The sequence below is a fragment of the Camelus dromedarius genome, chromosome 11, assembly GCF_036321535.1.
Source record: "Camelus dromedarius isolate mCamDro1 chromosome 11, mCamDro1.pat, whole genome shotgun sequence".
Classification (NCBI taxonomy): Eukaryota; Metazoa; Chordata; class Mammalia; order Artiodactyla; family Camelidae; genus Camelus; species Camelus dromedarius.
This window is the reverse complement of record NC_087446.1, coordinates 29,332,050-29,349,600: the sequence shown is the minus strand read 5'-3', so window position 1 is coordinate 29,349,600 and position 17,551 is coordinate 29,332,050. Positions and strand designations below refer to the sequence as shown.

General features: G+C 32.7%; 1 protein-coding gene across 10 annotated transcripts in view; it reads left to right on the top strand.

Moving 5' to 3' along the window:
- The window catches only part of EEA1 (early endosome antigen 1), a 454,873-nt gene that overhangs the window by 433,277 nt on the left and 4,045 nt on the right, over positions 1–17,551 (top strand). For all 10 annotated transcript variants that reach the window (XR_010383157.1, XM_064491578.1, XM_064491581.1 and 7 more), the window contains 9 exons: positions 895–996; positions 2,716–2,910; positions 7,031–7,213; positions 12,641–12,826; positions 14,028–14,159; positions 15,085–15,270; positions 16,154–16,392; positions 16,656–16,776; positions 17,315–17,413. Coding sequence is in view for 9 of the 10 variants with exons in the window: in XM_064491578.1 (XP_064347648.1) it covers positions 895–996; positions 2,716–2,910; positions 7,031–7,213; positions 12,641–12,826; positions 14,028–14,159; positions 15,085–15,270; positions 16,154–16,392; positions 16,656–16,776; positions 17,315–17,413 (1,443 nt within the window). In the remaining variant the exon portion in view is untranslated. The remainder of the gene's footprint in view (positions 1–894; positions 997–2,715; positions 2,911–7,030; positions 7,214–12,640; positions 12,827–14,027; positions 14,160–15,084; positions 15,271–16,153; positions 16,393–16,655; positions 16,777–17,314; positions 17,414–17,551) is intronic.

Here is a 17,551-nt window from a genome sequence, read left to right as displayed (position 1 = left end):
CTGATGCTAGATTTGAGTCTTTTTCTGTTGGTCTGATGATAGATTTGAGAGGTACTGCAGCACGTTTGTCCTTAGGAACATTTCCACAGAGAACATAGCTGCTGGTTGAAATGTCATTCGCTTGCTTGAAAAAAAAAAGAAAAAAGACCAGAAGTATCTTGATGATTCTTAACTCTAATTCTGTAAACTTTCTACTTCTTTATTCAGTATAGAAAACTTTAGATAATACTATATGTCAGAGGTATCAAAAACATATTTAAACTATAGGGAAAAAAAATCTGAGTCTTAGGAAATGCTTAAATGAGAATGTATTCTCAGAAATATTTTAACCCAGAATAACAAAGAGTAACAGCAGAAGTAAAATTCTTTTGTTCTCAATATGAAGGTCAGTGAAAGTATTGAGTAGTATAAAAAATATATGATTTTTGTGTGTTACTTTTGTGTTCCTTTCTGTTTGAAGAAAACATCTTCTATCTGTACATCTTCCCTCTTAGGTTATATGTGATTATTTTTATTTATTATTTTAATACTTTTTAAAAAAAATTTCCTTGCTTATATTTTCTTGAAGCCCATTCTACTTTTAAAATAGCATAAATTAATTTAATTCTATGACATAAAAATGTGGTTTCCAAAGTGTTCTAAAATATTGTCTAAATATTATCTAAAATATTTGTGTGATTATTGGTTGATGATAGAAACTCTTAGCCTTTCCTGTCTCTCCCCTCTGCTGCTGTATTTGCCTGTTTTTATTATTGACATGGTTGATTCTATCCCATCTTAAATCATCAATGATTAGAGTTTATTTTTTGTGTGTGGATTTTACTAAGCTTATAAACCAAAATTCTTAAGTTTACTACAGATATTTTCTGCAAAATGTAATCTCCATTTTTTTAGGAGAAAACTTGCAAAGAATTAAAGCATCAACTTCAAGTACAGACGGAAAGCACACATAAGGAACAGAATGAACTGAAAAAATTACTTGAAAAAGAGAAGGAGGTAAGATTTTCTTTTTCTGTAAAATAAAATATATAAAGCATAATATATATTGTACTTGCAATATTTTCACACTGATAAGTCAAAAGAACATTTATTTCTCTGAATTGTAATGGATCACATACATAGTTTAAAATTGTCATTTGTGTTCTACTAAAAAGAGTTAAGCCAGTTTATAATAAAAGGTAAAAAAAATGAAGGATTGTAATTAATAAAAGTGGGAAATTGAGTCAATTAACTATAGAGTTACAATTAGATAATCTAGATTGAAGAACATTATTATGGTTGGAAAAAAAATCTTGATAGACTCTCTAGAAATGACATTTTAAGGGCTCTTTATTTCATGGACTTTTATATTAATGGTATATTTGATGGCTGTATAACAAGAAAGTTTTCCATGGTTAATGCTTCTACTGTTCTCTATCACAAACAAACAAGCAAATGAGTAAATAAATGGACATATTATGTATTGTTCTTCTCTGAAGGCATACCTCTAGCAGCTAGAGTCCAGGCATGTAGCTTTCTAGAGATCTGATTTCATCAAGCAGCAAAACCTAGTCCTGACAAGTGTTTAGTGTGATTGTATTCTGGTTGTTGGCTGAAAGAAGACACCTGTACTTTAGATGCTGGCCGTAAGTGGCAAAATTATACTTAGTGCCCAAGCTCTGAATCCAGATTATCCAGATTTATATCCTGGCTGTGCCATTTATTAGCCATGCTGTGTTGCCTTGTCGAGGAAGATTACTTGAGCTCTCTGAGTGCCATTTTCCTCAGCAGTAAGATGGGGCTAATCACAGGATTACTGAGAAATAAATGGGTTAAAATATTTCAAAGTGCTTAGAAGACCAGCTGTAACAAAGTAAGTGGTCAAGTATTAGCTATTAATCGCTGGTTATCCTAACATAATTATTATTATTGTTAACACTACCTGACTCCTGTTTTGCAAACAAAAACCAAAAAACAAAAACTTTCCCTTTGCATTGGAGTTAAGCTGAAACATCCATATATAACACTGAAACTTTTTCATAAGTAGCTTTGAATATAGTCAAATGCTCAAATTAGGTTCTTAATGAAGTATGCATAAAACATGAAAACATGACTTTGGCCACAGAGGAACTTCAGTGTGACATATATAATAACTTTGAACAGAAATATATCCTAGTACTTTTTATAAACAAGATAATAGCAAAATATTCCTCCGATCTCAAAATGAGGAAACTATTGTGTGGTATAGTTTACTGTCATCAGACAGATATGAAACATATTTCCGAAAAATCATTTTAGTTTTATCAGTTAATATGAAGCTGTCCTTTCTGACTGACTGTGGCTAACACGGTCAGTTAGAATTTTGAGAATATTCTTGAAAGACAGTAGACAGTTCAGCAGTCTAAAGACTGATGTTGATATTCCTGTTTTCTGTGATACCAAGGAATACTAGCCTAGTTCATTTATAAGCTCTATCCAAATGTATAAGTTAAAAAGGAAGGTAGGATTGAACAAATATTGAAGATAATCCACTATGTCATCTAATAGTGAATAGTGTCAGTTAATGAAAACTCCATGAGGACAAGGGTTTTTCTTTTTGGTTTACTACTAATTAATTACATGTGGTCAACAGACTCAGTAGTTTCTACTTCAAGTGGTGCTTGGATGAAGTAGGTATTCAATAAGTGTGTGTTGAATGGGTAAGTAAATGCTGAACAGATTTTTTTTTTCTTTTAGACTTCTCATCAGTTGAAGTTAGAGCTCAATTCAATGCAGGGACAAGTCACAAAGGCCCAGAATACTTTAAAACAAAAGGAAAAAGAAGAACAGCAACTTCAGGGTAACATAAATGAGCTAAAGCAATTGACTGAGCAGAAGAAAAAGCAAATTGAAGCACTCCAAGGAGAAATTAAAGTTGCTGTTTCACAGAAGGTAGTGATATGACATTTATTTACTTTTTGTGGGAGAAAAAACTTTGCAGTTAAAATAATAATATGGTAACACAGATGAGTTGCAACAAAGAAAAATTTACATATGCTCAAAATTTTTCTAAGTTTAATGTATAAATGCATCTAATTATATGATTAAATATCTAAGTCTGGATTTCCATTCACTATAACCATGTTGTGAGATAATTCTTATTTAAAATTCTAGCACTACTCATTTGTCTGGTAGACATAAAACCACCTTTTTGTAAAATAACATTTAACTATGTTGAGAATAATTTATACATTTCTAGTGTATTAGAAAATTTTAAAAGAATTTAAAATTAAATTTATCTTTATGGGAAAATGAGAAACAAAAATCACAAAGTGGGATATATTTAAATATTTAGTAGTGTAGGTTTCATATAGTTGGAATAGCTTGTTTATTTTACGTTACATCATAATGAGTTCCATTTCCAACCCTATGCTAATTTATTAACCATCTGTTCTTCATCTTAAATGTTTTAATATTTGTCCAGACCAAGAGTTGATAAAAATGGATTGAACTTACTATTTGAACCAAATGAATTTTCTCCACCATTGGTATGTGCACATTAAATAGTCCATGGAGAAGAGAGATGTAAAATCTCTAGTATGTAGAAACAAATATGTCATTAAGAGTTGGCTTATCATATTACTAGAGGAAAAAAAAATTAACCCCACAAATATGTATTGTGTGTTGATCACTGTTTTTGTAACTATTTTGTGGCCACTTTACAAAGGAGTAATTTTCTAGTAACACAAACAAGAGTAGACAAATTTGTCTATCTTTGTGTGTGTGTGTTATTGTATAATCTTAAATCAGAATGTAATTATCATATAGATAATTAGAATGTATTCTATCAAGTAGAATGTAATATATACTTTGTTATATGATTTTATACTTGGTCAGTTTTTTTCAAAATCTATTAGCCTCATATTCAAATATTCCCTAGATCTTCATTTTTATAGCACCATAACTTAGTTAATTAAAAAAGCTATTTAGCACATTTTTAATTAAATTACTAGTTACAATAAGATTTTTTTTCAGATTTATGATTGATGTATATTGACTATACTTTACATGACTTTACTTGATGACACCTTAAAGATTATGAGATTTAGAGAAAATTTTCTTATTGGTAGTTGTCTTAATTTGGAGTGCTATAACAAAAATACCATAGATTAGGTGGCTTAAAACAATAAACATTTATCTTTCACCATTATGGAGACTGGTAAGTTTAAGATACAGGTGCCTGGCATATCTAGTGTCTAGTGAGAACCTGCATCCTGGCTTGTAGACAGCTGCCTTGTTGCTGTATCCTCAGATGACTAATAGAGATCATCTCATGTGTTGCTTCTTATATAAGGGCACTAATCCCACTCATGAGGGCTCCACCCTCATGACCATATGACCTCCCAAAGGCCCCACCTCCAAATACCATCACATTGAGGATCTAGGCTTTGATATATGAATTTTGGGAGGTCACAAACATCCATAGCAGTAGTTCACTTATGTTAATATATGGATGCTAGAAAAAGGAACCTTGGGGAGGACAGCATTTTGGAGGAGTGTTGGATAGTAAGCCACTCTCTATAAATTAGACTTGAAATTTGGAGTAACTAGAGAATCATTGAAAGGCAAGAATAGTTTGGTTTTTATTGAAGAACAGTGTAGTATCACGGAAGGAAGATGAATTTTAGAGCCACACGGAGCTGAATTTAAATTTTACTTGACACACATTAGGTTTATGGTCACAGGGAAGTTAATCTTCTGAGCTAAATAGAATGGGGTCTTAGAGTTGTAAAGATATAATAATATCTTTATTATTTATAACTATAAAGATGTAATAATGTATTTAAAGTACCTAGTGCTGTGCCCAGTGCCATGTGGAAGCAAACTATGATCTAAGAGTGTCAATGTGCATGGTAGACCACACAGTGATGGTCTGTGGAAACTTCACTGGCCCACAGTAACATAATAAAAAACAAGACTAATGCTTAAATGGTTATAGATGTATATGTGTACACACAATGTATATATAAACACACATATACTGACATACATTTTTTATGTGATTGTTCGGGAGGCACTGATGAAGGATTCAGCAAAGCTATGTCATCAGTTCCTGTACCAACTTGATCTGAAATCTAATAGGGGAATACAGAACAAATAGGATATGGCCTCTCCTCTCAGGTAGCTTATAGTTTAATGAAGGAGCAGGTATGTAAAGAAAAATAAAACTTTAATAAAAAGGAGAATGAGAAAAATTAGTACTTTTTAAACTTTCTGAAAAAATTTATTTTCTATTGTAGTTGATTTACAATGTTAATTTCTGGTGTACAGCAAAGCAGTTCAGATATAGATAAACATATAAATACACACACACATATTTTTAGATTCTTTTCCAGTATAGCTTACTCTGAGAAACTGAATATAGTTCCCTGTGCTGTACAGTAGGTTCTTGTTGTTTATGTATTTTATATATACATAAACAAGTGTCCTTGTGTTATTCCCAAACTCCTAATTTATTCCTCCCCCCAGAGAAATTAGAACTTAATGAAAAATTCGGCTTTCCAGAGGAGCTAGCATTTGAACTGGGTCTTTGAAGATGATTATAATTTTGAAAGGTTAAAAAAAAAAAAAGGAAAAAATTAGATATTTCAAGGAGAGGAAACAATATTAGCAAAGTTTGTGAAATTAAAATGTCATTATAGAACATTAGCTATTGGCATACTTGGAAAGTGGAGAAGTGAGGGGAGATAAAGCTACAGAATCAGATGAAGTCAGAGCACAGTAGATGCTGTGCAGTTGTTTCCACTTTAAATTTTTAATATTGGAAGACTAAAGATTTTTAAGAAGAGAGAAATGTGATCAGACCTGTTTTAGAGCAAAGATTGATCAGTATGTGAAGGATAAGTTATAAATGACTGACTCTCTTGTCTGTATTCTCCTTTGGAACTTGGGGTTTACTTCTATTAAAACAATTAACAAGTTGTGGCATTAAAAAAAAAATTTAACATCCCCACCAATAGATCTGAATTCTTCAGAGTCAGAGAAGTTTTTCTAACAAATAAGCTATCAATGATTTTTAAAAGATGAATGAATGAGTCTGTCATTTAGAGTAAATAAAATGAAGGCCCAAATATGAGCCCAAAGGGCAATTATGATCATTGTTGAGACTTTCTAGAGGTCTTAGTTGAAAGCCACAAAGGTGAATAAAGAGAAAGAAAACTTGATTTGTGGGGGAAAAATGTTAAAGAAAAGAAGTAGTATTCTATAAAATAAAATGTTTAAATGCAGTATATAGCCTTTAACAGGAAAAATGATGTCCAGGAATTCATCATCATGAAGAATCTGATTGGAGGTGACAAGGGATGTTACCATATAATATGGACAAGGATATAAATGTTGGATTTTGGAACAAGGGGGTCGCTGGTGACCTCAACAGCATTTTCATTGATGTAGTGTATTTATGTTAAAAGCAAGTGTTTATTTTTATACTATGCATACCTATATTTTAATTATGTCATAATATGTGTACATCTCCTGAATCTTCTTAAAAGACTGAAGACAAATTGAGAGTTTAGAGGAATTGGACCTTGCAAGATTTTTTTTTTTTTCTGCGTTAAAATAAGCATGGTAATAAAGATGATCTGTAGAAATTTCCTGTTATTCTTGACTTTTAAGGAGTAGAAATGACATACTTCAACTCAGTAATGGCTTTTTAATTCTTTCATGTAGAAATTTCCCATAGTTCAACCTTAAGTTATCATCTTCTAAAGCATATAGCACGGTATTTCATCAAAATGTGGTTTTTACTCTTAGTCTCCTGAGACCTGATACTTGGGACTTCCCAGTGAAATCCTTTTTTTCTTTATTTAATTGCATTTTTGTTTTTTAAATTGGGACTTTTTGTATTTTACAATTCTTTAATTTTGTAACTATGAGATAAGTTTCTCTTTATTAAAGTAGAATTTTAGGGGATAACTGCGTTGTTCTCAGGAATCTTTGTATGGATTTCATTCTATATTTGGAACTGGTTCTTTGTATGCATACTGTTTTAAATAACTATTGTATGTTTCAGACAGAATTTGAGAATAAACTACAGCAGCAGTCAACACAAGCTGCACAGGAACTTGCAGCAGAGAAAGAGAAATTATCAGTGTTACAAAGCACCTATGAAAAAAGTCAGGAAAATCTAAAACAGCTTCAGTCTGATTTCTATGGGAAGGAATCTGAACTTCTTGCCACAAGGCAAGATCTTAAGGTATAGTGAACTATATTATATCATAAAAACTCAGGAAGTTGCTTATAGACATTCATTAAATGGTTGATTTGAATCCAAATGGGCATAGGAATGGTAGTATTTGTGGACTATCATATTTGTTTTCTACTGACTTACTAGTTTTGGAGTAATATGCTTTTAAAAATTGAATTGTTTTAATTTATAACAACATATATATGTAAATATAGGCATTTAAAGATAACATTTTTCATAGTGAAATAATTTGGAAGTATGTTAATTGCTACGTTAGGTTATCCTAAGGACTTTACTGCCTTTATGTAAAAAAGTAACTTTTAAAAGGACTGCTGCTGGGGAGGGAAATAGCTCAATGGTAGAACGCATGCTTAGGTGCATGAGGTCTGAGGTTCAGTTCCCAGTACCGCCATTAAATAAAATTTCCTTACACGAAAAAAAAGATTTAAAATAAAAGAAAAAGCACTGTTGTTACAAAACCTAAGGAGTTTTAAATGTAAACCACTTGTGAAAATGCAAGCAATTTTACTGTTGCTTGTCAGGCACTATTGACTTTAGTTTTATATATTTGTCAGCTTTGCAAGACTACTGGATATAATGGTTAAAATTAGGAGTTTATGGCTCAAAATAAACTTAACGTTAATTATCTAAACATATATGGATACTTTGTCCTTGGCAGTACTATTTGATTAGATAAAGTATCATGTTTACTAAAATGAAGGATATGAATAAGGGTAAACTTTTTATGTAGCGTAAGGTATCAGTTCTCTAAAGGAAATGAACATTTGTATTCTCTCATAGAAGTTTTAGCTAGTTTTTTTTTTTGTTTTTTTTTTTTTTTTTGGTCAAAGTGAAATATGATGCTTTTTGATTATTCCCTATGTTTGGATTTTTTTCTTTGCTTCATTTAAAGTACATTATTAAAAAAGTTCTGTTGAAAATCACAGAAAAAAATACAATAGATATATATATTTATATATACACACTGTATATAAATTATGTCTGTATTTTCTTCATTGGCTGTTAAGGGGAAGGCTTTGAAGGAGGAAGGACTTGACCAGGTCTTGAAGGATATAAGAATTTGAATACACAGAGTTTTGAGAGAGATCAGCTTAGTCAGGGACACATGTGAGTAAACGTGCTGCAGTGGGAATGAGCAAAACCAGGACAGTCAGCGTAATTGTCTTGCTAGTATGCTGGTTTGTGTTAGGAAGTTAAAGTTAAAATGGTTGGAATTGTGAAGTATCTTAGCTAAGATACTTAGTGTGAAGTGTTGGTGATGTATCTTAGATGTCTAGTAAGGATGACAGGACTTTATATTTGGGGGAAAAATGAAGAATCTAAGCAGAGGAGTAAGTGATGAAAATTCACTTTGGGCAACTTAACCTGGAAGTGATTTACACACAGCTTGGTTTGGACCTGGGGTAAACTTGTGGGGAGATTAGTTAAGAAGCCGTCTCTCTTCCTTCCTCCATAAACTCCAGTAATCTAGCTGTAAGTTGATTAGAACGGGGGTTAAAGAGGATGTAACAGAAGAGATTAATGGGAGAGAGAAGATGAAACAAAAGGGATGAATAATATATTGGCTGCAAGGGAAGTAAAGGAATCAGTGGTGAGTAATGATCCGACAAAGGAAGAGGAGATTGGGTAAAAGAATTTTCAAAGAGCCAGCAGTAGCACCTTATATCTATATCTGTATCTATATCTATATCTATATCTATATCTATAAAGCTCAAAATTAGCAAGAGCTGTTTTAAGAAAGAAATACTACATGATATTTATTTAAAATTTATTTATTTTTTATTTTTGGAGGGAGGTAATTACACTTATTTATTATTTCATGTATGTATATATTTATCTATTTTTAGTTGAAGTGCGAGTTTTTTTGGTCCAGTCTCTCTTTTTTTTATTCAAGTATAGTCAGTTACAATGTGTTAATTTCTGGTGTACAGCACAATGTCCCAGTCATGCATATACATACTTATATTTGTTTTCATATTCTTTTTCATTAAAGGTTATTATAAGACATTGAATGTAGTTCCCTATGCTATACAGAAAAAAAAGTTTTAATCTATTTTTATATATAGTGGCTAACATTTGCAAATCTCAAACTGCCAAATTTATCCCTTTCCATCTCCTTTGCCCCAGTAACCATAAGATTGTTTAATGAGTTCATCAGTGTCCTCTTTTTCCCCTTTTTTAGATTCCACATATGAGTGATATCATATGGTATTTTTTTTCCCCTCTTTTTGGCTTACTTCACTTACAATGATGATCTCCAGGGACATCCATGTTGCTGCAAATGGCATTATTTTATTTTTTATGGCTGAGTAGTATTCCATTGTATAAATACACCATAACTTCTTTATCATGTCATTTGCAGCCATTATGGAAAACAGTATGGAGATTCCTCAAAAAAACTAAAAACAGACTTACCACATGATCCAGCAATCCCACTCCTGGGCATATATCTGGAGGGAACTTTTAATTCGAAAAGATATATGCACCCCAATGTTCACAGCAGCACAATATACAATAGTCAAGACATGGAAGCAACCTAAATGTCCATTGGCAGATGACTGGATAAAGAAGTTGTGGTTTATTTATATAATGGAATACTACACTAAGCCATAAAAAGAATAAAGCCATTTGCAGCAACATGGATGGGCCTACTTTATTTTTTAATGGAGGCACTGGGGACTGAACCCAGGACCTCATGCATGCTAAGCACTCTACCACTGAGCTATACCCTGCCTACCACCTGACATTTAGAAAGTGTCTTCCTTTTTATACTCTCTAAGTAGCTTTAAATTATTATTACTGTTTTTTCTTTACAACACTATTGGAAGTCAGGGGAAGTTTTGTGGAAGTTTGGACTTTATCCTAAAATAACTGGGAACCTCTGAAAGGATTGACAAATTCTATGTTAATTCTTCCAAAATGAGAAGTAATTGAACTATTTAAGAAGTTTACTAGGGAAGTACAAATAATATTTATAGGCCAGATTAAGGGATAAGTTATCAGCCATTATTTGTCTTTTGCTTCAGTGATGTTATATGATCTTAGGTATAAGAGAGAAAGGGAGAGGTTCAGAACCTTGTGACATAACACATACCTACCTAAGTCAAGGCTGCCATCTGTGGGCTGACGATGTACATACACCAAGATACCAGTAGAATGGAAGACTGACTGGCTTGATCTATGCCTTTAGCCCCATCTGCTGGATTATGTATGAAATACTTACTTTTGTTGACTGGGTATTTCAATTTGGCTATGCTGTGTGCTAGTCTTTGTTGTCCAGGAAAGGTAGAGGTGGAATTTAACTAAGTTTTGTACCCTAAGTGAAGTGAAAATTCTACAATAAGTTTAGAATTAAATATAAATCTTCTTAGTCTAATACTATTCCTTATGTCGTTTCATCAGACATCAAGAAAAGTACTAACTAAAATGTTAAGTTTTATTTTGAAAGAAGGAAGGGAAAAATTGTTGAAGAGACCAAAACCAACAATAGCTACTACAGAGCACTGCAGAAATTCTTTTTTGGCTACACTACTGTAATGTGACTGGGACAGGGTTGGTAGCTATCTACTCAGGGATTTGCTCATTTGGGAGTAATTGGGTTAAAGATAGCCCCAATAAAACCATTGAATGCGAGAGGGAATTCGCTAAGGGAAAAGATGCTAAGCAGATGAAAATAACACAGTCTGCAACAAGAAAGACAAAAGGAATATCTGAAATGCATGGCAGCTTACTGCTGAATGACTTAGATGAATATTCAGAGGCAAAGTAGAGCAGTATGTCTGGGCATATTCAGAAGACACTAGTGTAGGTTTTAAGCTTGACTTAAAAGATTTAGTCACTAAGTTTTTGTCAGTTTGAAGTTTTATAGGCTGTTAATTAAACCATGGGCATCTTGGAATTCTTGTGGTCAGAGACTGGGGGTACTGTTGCTTCTGGGCTCCAGCAAGCCTTTATTCTTTAGCATTAGATCAGGACCTCTATCACTTAATTACTCTTGCTGCAGACTGTATGGACTAGGCTTTGTCAAATTTTACTTTTTTTCTCTGAAATCACTCACCCTTTTTGATACTTAGGTCAGTTCCTGTATGCCCACAGAGCCTTCTGTAAACATTTCACAGCGAACTCTCACTCGTTTTTCTGTGCATCTGGTGCATAGCAAGTGCTCTGTTACCCTGTATAGCTTCTGTTTTACATGCTGGTTCTGTTTGTCAGGGACCATCTTTTAGCCTCCTGTCTATCTCAGAAGTGTGCTCAATGAATGGTTAGCTGCTTGATTAGTAAAGGACTAGATGATTTAGGTCCTTCCCCAAAAAGAAGCTTTATGGTCCTTATTGTTCTATTGGAAGCCACTGAAAATGGAAATTTAATTTATATCAGAAAGATTTCTGAAGTGGATTATTTGTAAGGAATAAACTTTCTCTTTCAGGAAGCTTAATAAGTACTTTACATAAGGTTTTCATTCACTTATTTTTCATTTTTTTTTTTTAATTGAATGCCTGTTATAGCCAAGTCTAACCAGCAGGGATCTTTTGTGAATTATATCTTATGCCTCCTTTTCAAAAAAACAAGTCTTCAGAATAAGAAAGATAAACAACTTCTAGATGGTGGAGAGCATCTTATATTTCCCTCCTATATTGATTCTTAGCTGAGAGGAGCAAGGTTCCTGCCATTTCTCATTACCCACCTGGTACCAAATATACCCCCAAATCAAAACCTCATAGGTCAAAAAGCTCGCTTTTTCCTCCAGCTTCAGCTTCTCAAAATATCTGGGCCTTAGAACAGTCAGTAACTTTGGACTATGGTAAGTGGCATACTTACCATACTTCTGCCACACAGATGAGAAGTTAAAAGGATCTGGTGATGGCTTTGTCAGAAATAGAGCCTCAGAAGTCTAGTTGACTTTGCTCTTTTTTCACTTGATCAGGTTGGCAGATTTGTAACACAGTTGTTGGTTTATTTCCTCTAAGACAAAAAATCCCTTTTATTTTTTAGAAAGCATGTCAAGGGACATCAGAGCCCATAAAAAGTAAATGTACATATAATACAGCATTTAATTATCTTTTCAAATTACTCTTTTTTCATGCCTACCCATATCTTCTCTCTAACCATGTATACATTCTGAATGTGTTTGATACAGTTGCTACTTATTTGATATTCTTCGTATTAATACCTATAGATTATTTTAGAACTTTTAGAATTGCTTCAGTTTTATTAAGTATTTTATACTATAAATGTTTTCCATAGGCAAGAGAGTTAATTATCTAGCATTCTTTTTGTGTCATCTTACCAAAGGGCATAACATACTGTCTTTTTAAAGTATATTACTTCCCACTATGCTTGTGTTAACTGCTTTGTTTCTGCAGAAATTTTCTAAAACAAAGACACATAATAATTGGGGGAAATTGTTTTTATAAGTCTGTAGAAGAGAAGCTTTCTCTAGCACAGGAGGACTTGATTTCAAACAGAAATCAAATTGGAAACCAAAATAAATTGATTGAAGAACTAAAGACTGCCAAGGCTACTTTGGAGCAAGATTCAGCAAAGAAAGAACAGCAACTGAAGGAGCAGTGTAAAGCACTACAAGATATTCAGAAAGAAAAGGTATTTTATATTCTGACTAAATCTAGAATCTTAGAGTTATGATGACCATAGAGGTCATCTAGTCAAACCTCCTACCCAATATGGGTGTCACCTTTATTTTCAACAGCTCTCTCGGACCTTTTGGTAACTGGAATTCTAATGCTAGGAAGTACTTCTTTATAGGTTCTTTGTCATTTCTACCCATTTTCTTACTACTCTTTTTAGTTGTACGAACAAATCTGTTTTTTTTACATCTCGGACCCTTGGTTATTCAAAAATAAGTATTATATTCTCTCAACTATTTCTTACTAGCATGTTATCATCTGGATGTATGAATGGAATAATTCTTAAGCTTGTTAAAAATTCTTAAAGTTAAGAGCCAGCTTTTTTTAAGAGGAAGTAGGGGTATATTTTATATAAATGATGCTAAGTTATAAAATTGAAAGCATTGTATTATATGACCAGTACCTTTAAAGATCAGTTAAAATTCCATGTGAAAGAGAAATTCAGTTTCTAGGAAATATTTTATTTTTGAATTTCATAATTGAAATCATTTATTTCCATCAGCTGATAGGATAGGATATTATTCTTAACTGTACAATTCCTGAAATTCTTGGTATATCTTATGAAATTCCTGAAATTATCTTTAAAAATTTGGGGATGGGGCTGGTGAAGCTATTAAGTTTATGCTTTGTTTAAGTCAAGTTTTGAAAATTTTGACAGAACTATACTTTATAGGCCTTTAATTGCAAGGGCTTTAGATCAGGGAAATCTTGTTTTAGTTTTGGTTCTGCTTCTAATAGATTAATTTCCTTTACTTGTAAATTAAGGATTAAAAAGAGCTACTTGGTATAGAGAGTTAAACCAGATAATGTATAACACTTCCCCCAGATGCCTTATATAAGATAGTGATGGTAATAATGATGATATTATTAATAAGCGTAAGATGGTAGCTTTGGCTAAACTTTAGTGCCAGGTCAAAATAAGAATACTATATACTTTTACATTAACTGTAACTATTTAAGCTCAGTCTTACTATTATACTATTATTGTTCATTTTGTATAAAAAAGGACATAGAGGCAAGAGAAGGTAAGTAATTTGTTCAAGTTAACTTAGGTGGAAAGGGGCAAAGACAGTCATAAGTAGGAACCATCATTTTTATTACATTCATTTTCAGTTAAGTGTTTACTTTAAAATTATTTTAAAATCATTTTTATACAGTCACTGAAAGAAAAAGAACTAGTAAATGAAAAATCTAAATTGGCAGAGTTAGAGGAAATTAAGTGTAGACAAGAAAAAGAAATTGTTAAACTGAGTGAAGAACTCAAATTGCACAAGCAAGAAAGCATAAAGGTATGTAAAGATAACCATTATTCTTCCTTCTGTATTGTATTAGTGTTTAAAAAAATTATATAAATATATACATATTTATTGATTGAGAACCTACTATGTACCAGGCACATTGTTTTGTTGTTTTTGACAAATACTCTTGCTCTCACAGTGCTCTTGTATTGCATAATATCCATACACATTGAAACTGTTACTTTTGTTTTTAGATTATTGAATAAAACAAAGTAATCCTAAAAGTTTAGATTTTGAGATGATAAGAGAGCTACTGATTAAGAAAATTGTGCTTGTAGATAAACTTTGAAATATGTAAGAATTTAGAATTAAGATGTTAAGGGAGTCCATTTTTAAAATTCTTCTTTCTAAAGTCTTTTAGTAATCTCTTGTTTAGAACATTTTTCCTGTCATTAGCATGGCTCAGGAGCCAGCTGAAGAAACTAATTGTTTATAATTTACTTTGTAAAATATTATTCATTTTCTTAGAGAAAGGTTAGATTCTCTCTTGAGTGCTCTCATAATACTAATGTTTATCAGTATACTTGCCATTCTGTTTTATGATTATCTCTTTATGCCATTATGTGCTTCCAGCCTTCCTTAAAGCAGGGAATGTATGTAATTTATCTTTAGGTATCTCCCTAGATGGTGACCGATAAATGCTTGCTAAATGAAGAAAGGGAAAATAGAGGGTAGAAATTTTCCCCATAATTTAATCAACATATGCATGCAAAGCATCACTTGAATTTGAATGATTGTTGAGCAGGAAGTAAATTAATCTTGCACCTTTTAAACTGTTTGAAATACTGAACCTCAAGAATCTCATAAGAGACTCAAACTCATATTGTTTATATTGCAATAAGTTGCGTAAGTTTCAGCTACAGTTTGAAATACTTACTCTAAAGGATGATTTATTTCGCCCCTACTTATTAAATAGGAGGTAACAAACCTCAAGGATGCCAAACAGCTTTTGATTCAGCAGAAATTAGAGCTTCAAGGGAAAGTTGATTCTTTGAAGGCAACCCTTGAACAGGAGAGGAAAAACCAGCAAATGCTAAAAGAGCAGATGAGAAAGGAAGAAGATGAGCTGAAGAAGGAATTTATGGAGAAGGAAGCTAAACTGGTCAGTAATTAATGGCGAGAAGTGTGTTTTGTAATTGATTTTGTAAATTATTCCAGTAAGAGAGGATTTTTCTTAAAAGTTATGAGTCAGATGCTCACCAAACATTTTAATTTTTGGTTGATAGGAGATCTGATTTATTTAAATAGCTGACATGTGATTGGAAATATTTTATTCTGTAATAAGTGAAAATCCAACAAAACATTATTTAAAAAGTAAAAACACTTCTACTGCCAGAGAAACAAACAAACTCATACCTGTGTAGTAGCATGAATGCTGATCATGTTCAAAAACATCCTTTGTTTGGTCAAAGTGAATGCTGATAAGGGGGAACGGAAACTTCAGTTTGGAATTATGATGACCAAAGTCTACTTTTCCTTCCCTAACTTGTGCCTGCCAAATGGGAAGCATCTGGCTTTCCACTACTGAATTAAGTCCAAATATCCCCAGATAACTTGACTGCTCAATGTTTTCGTTAAGGAATTGCAATTTCAAGTTCACACGGTGATTTGAAGTATTGCTTTTTGGCAGGGTGATACAGGCAAAAGGATGCATGTGGAATTTGAGACATAAGAAAATGCCGGCTTTGTCTCCAGGGCACCTTGCTATCCCCAACTAAAAGTGTTTTTCCCTTGTTCTAGTGGGAAAAAAAAAGGGAAAAATCTCAAACTGATTTTATAAGAGGCTTGCTGACCATCATTTCAGCATCATTGCCTTTAAGCCAGTTCAGATCACACAGATGTTTGTGGAATCCATTTCATTAGTGCCTTCTTTCCTAAAGCAGTAGGATTATTTATGTTGCCAATATTTAAAATTCAACAACTAAGGTTTATTTTGTACTACTTTTGTAATGGGTTTTTTACCCACTGTTTTTTCCTTTTCTCAGCATTCCGAAATAAAAGAAAAAGAAGTAGGAATGAAGAAGCATGAAGAAAACGAAGCTAAATTTACCATGCAGATTACAGCATTAAATGAAAACTTGGGCACCGTAAAGAAGGAGTGGCAGTCCAACCAACGGCGAGTCGGCGAGCTTGAGAGACAGACAGATGACTTACGGGGTGAAATTGCAGTATTGGAGGCAACAGTTCAGAATAATCAAGATGAAAGGAGAGCACTACTAGAAAGGTGACTGATGTCTAGTGAAATTAGTTTATTCCCATTCTAAGTGATAAAAAAAGACGGTCTTATTTCACGTTTAAAAAAACATAAGTCTTGGGAAAAGTGCTCCTGCAGCTATTTAAGCAGCCATTTAAAAATTAACCCTTACAATAGTCAGCCAGTTGAAATTCATGTATTATATTTAAAATTAATACGTAGTTCATTACCTGTGTTCAGGGAGGATCTTTAATGATGTTTTAAAAATTAACTGTTTTTGCAATCCATTCTAGGTGTCTTAAAGGAGAAGGTGAAATAGAAAAACTTCAAACCAAAGTACTAGAATTGCAGAGAAAGCTGGATAACACAACGGCAGCAGTGCAGGAGCTGGGCAGAGAAAATCAGTCCCTTCAAGTACGTCACCTTGTGACTTGTGACGTGAGGCAGGTTTTTAGTCTAGAATTTACCTCTTAATGAAAAGCATATTTTCAACCTTTAACAAAAATCTGATATACTTATGGCTACTGTGTAGCAGTATTGTAGGTGTCATGGGTAATTAAATATAAGATTTAAAGAACTTACCAGAGATCCCAGGGATTAGAGTGCCATGTCATTCATGACCTGTCACTATTGGGAGAAGTCAAGAACAAAGAATGAGTCACTATGTGTTAAAGTGATGTGAATATATGCTCAAGAGTCCCAAGGAAGAATGAAAGGGAAATTACCAAAGGTTAGAAATTACCAGTGCCTCTGGGGAGTAAAATTTGCTTTACTTTGCTTAATTTTTTGTCATTTAGACTTAAGAATGTAGCATCTTTTGATAACAGAACTTGACCAAAAAATTTCTGATTTTTACAATGTTATCCATTTAAAAACTTAGGCACAGAATTAGAAATGATCATTCTTTACAACATTGACTACTGTAACAATATTGTAACTTTTTTTTTAATAGATCAAACATACACAAGCTTTGAATAGAAAGTGGGCTGAAGACAATGAAGTACAAAACTGTATGGCCTGTGGGAAAGGCTTTTCAGTAACAGTGAGACGGGTAAATGACTTTGTTATATTACTGTGTTTCTGGATTTTATTCCTCAGTGACAATATTTTAACCATCAAAATTGTCCTGACAGACTTTAAAAGTTTTGCCGTTTATTGATTAATTTACAACTACATAGAATGATTAAAT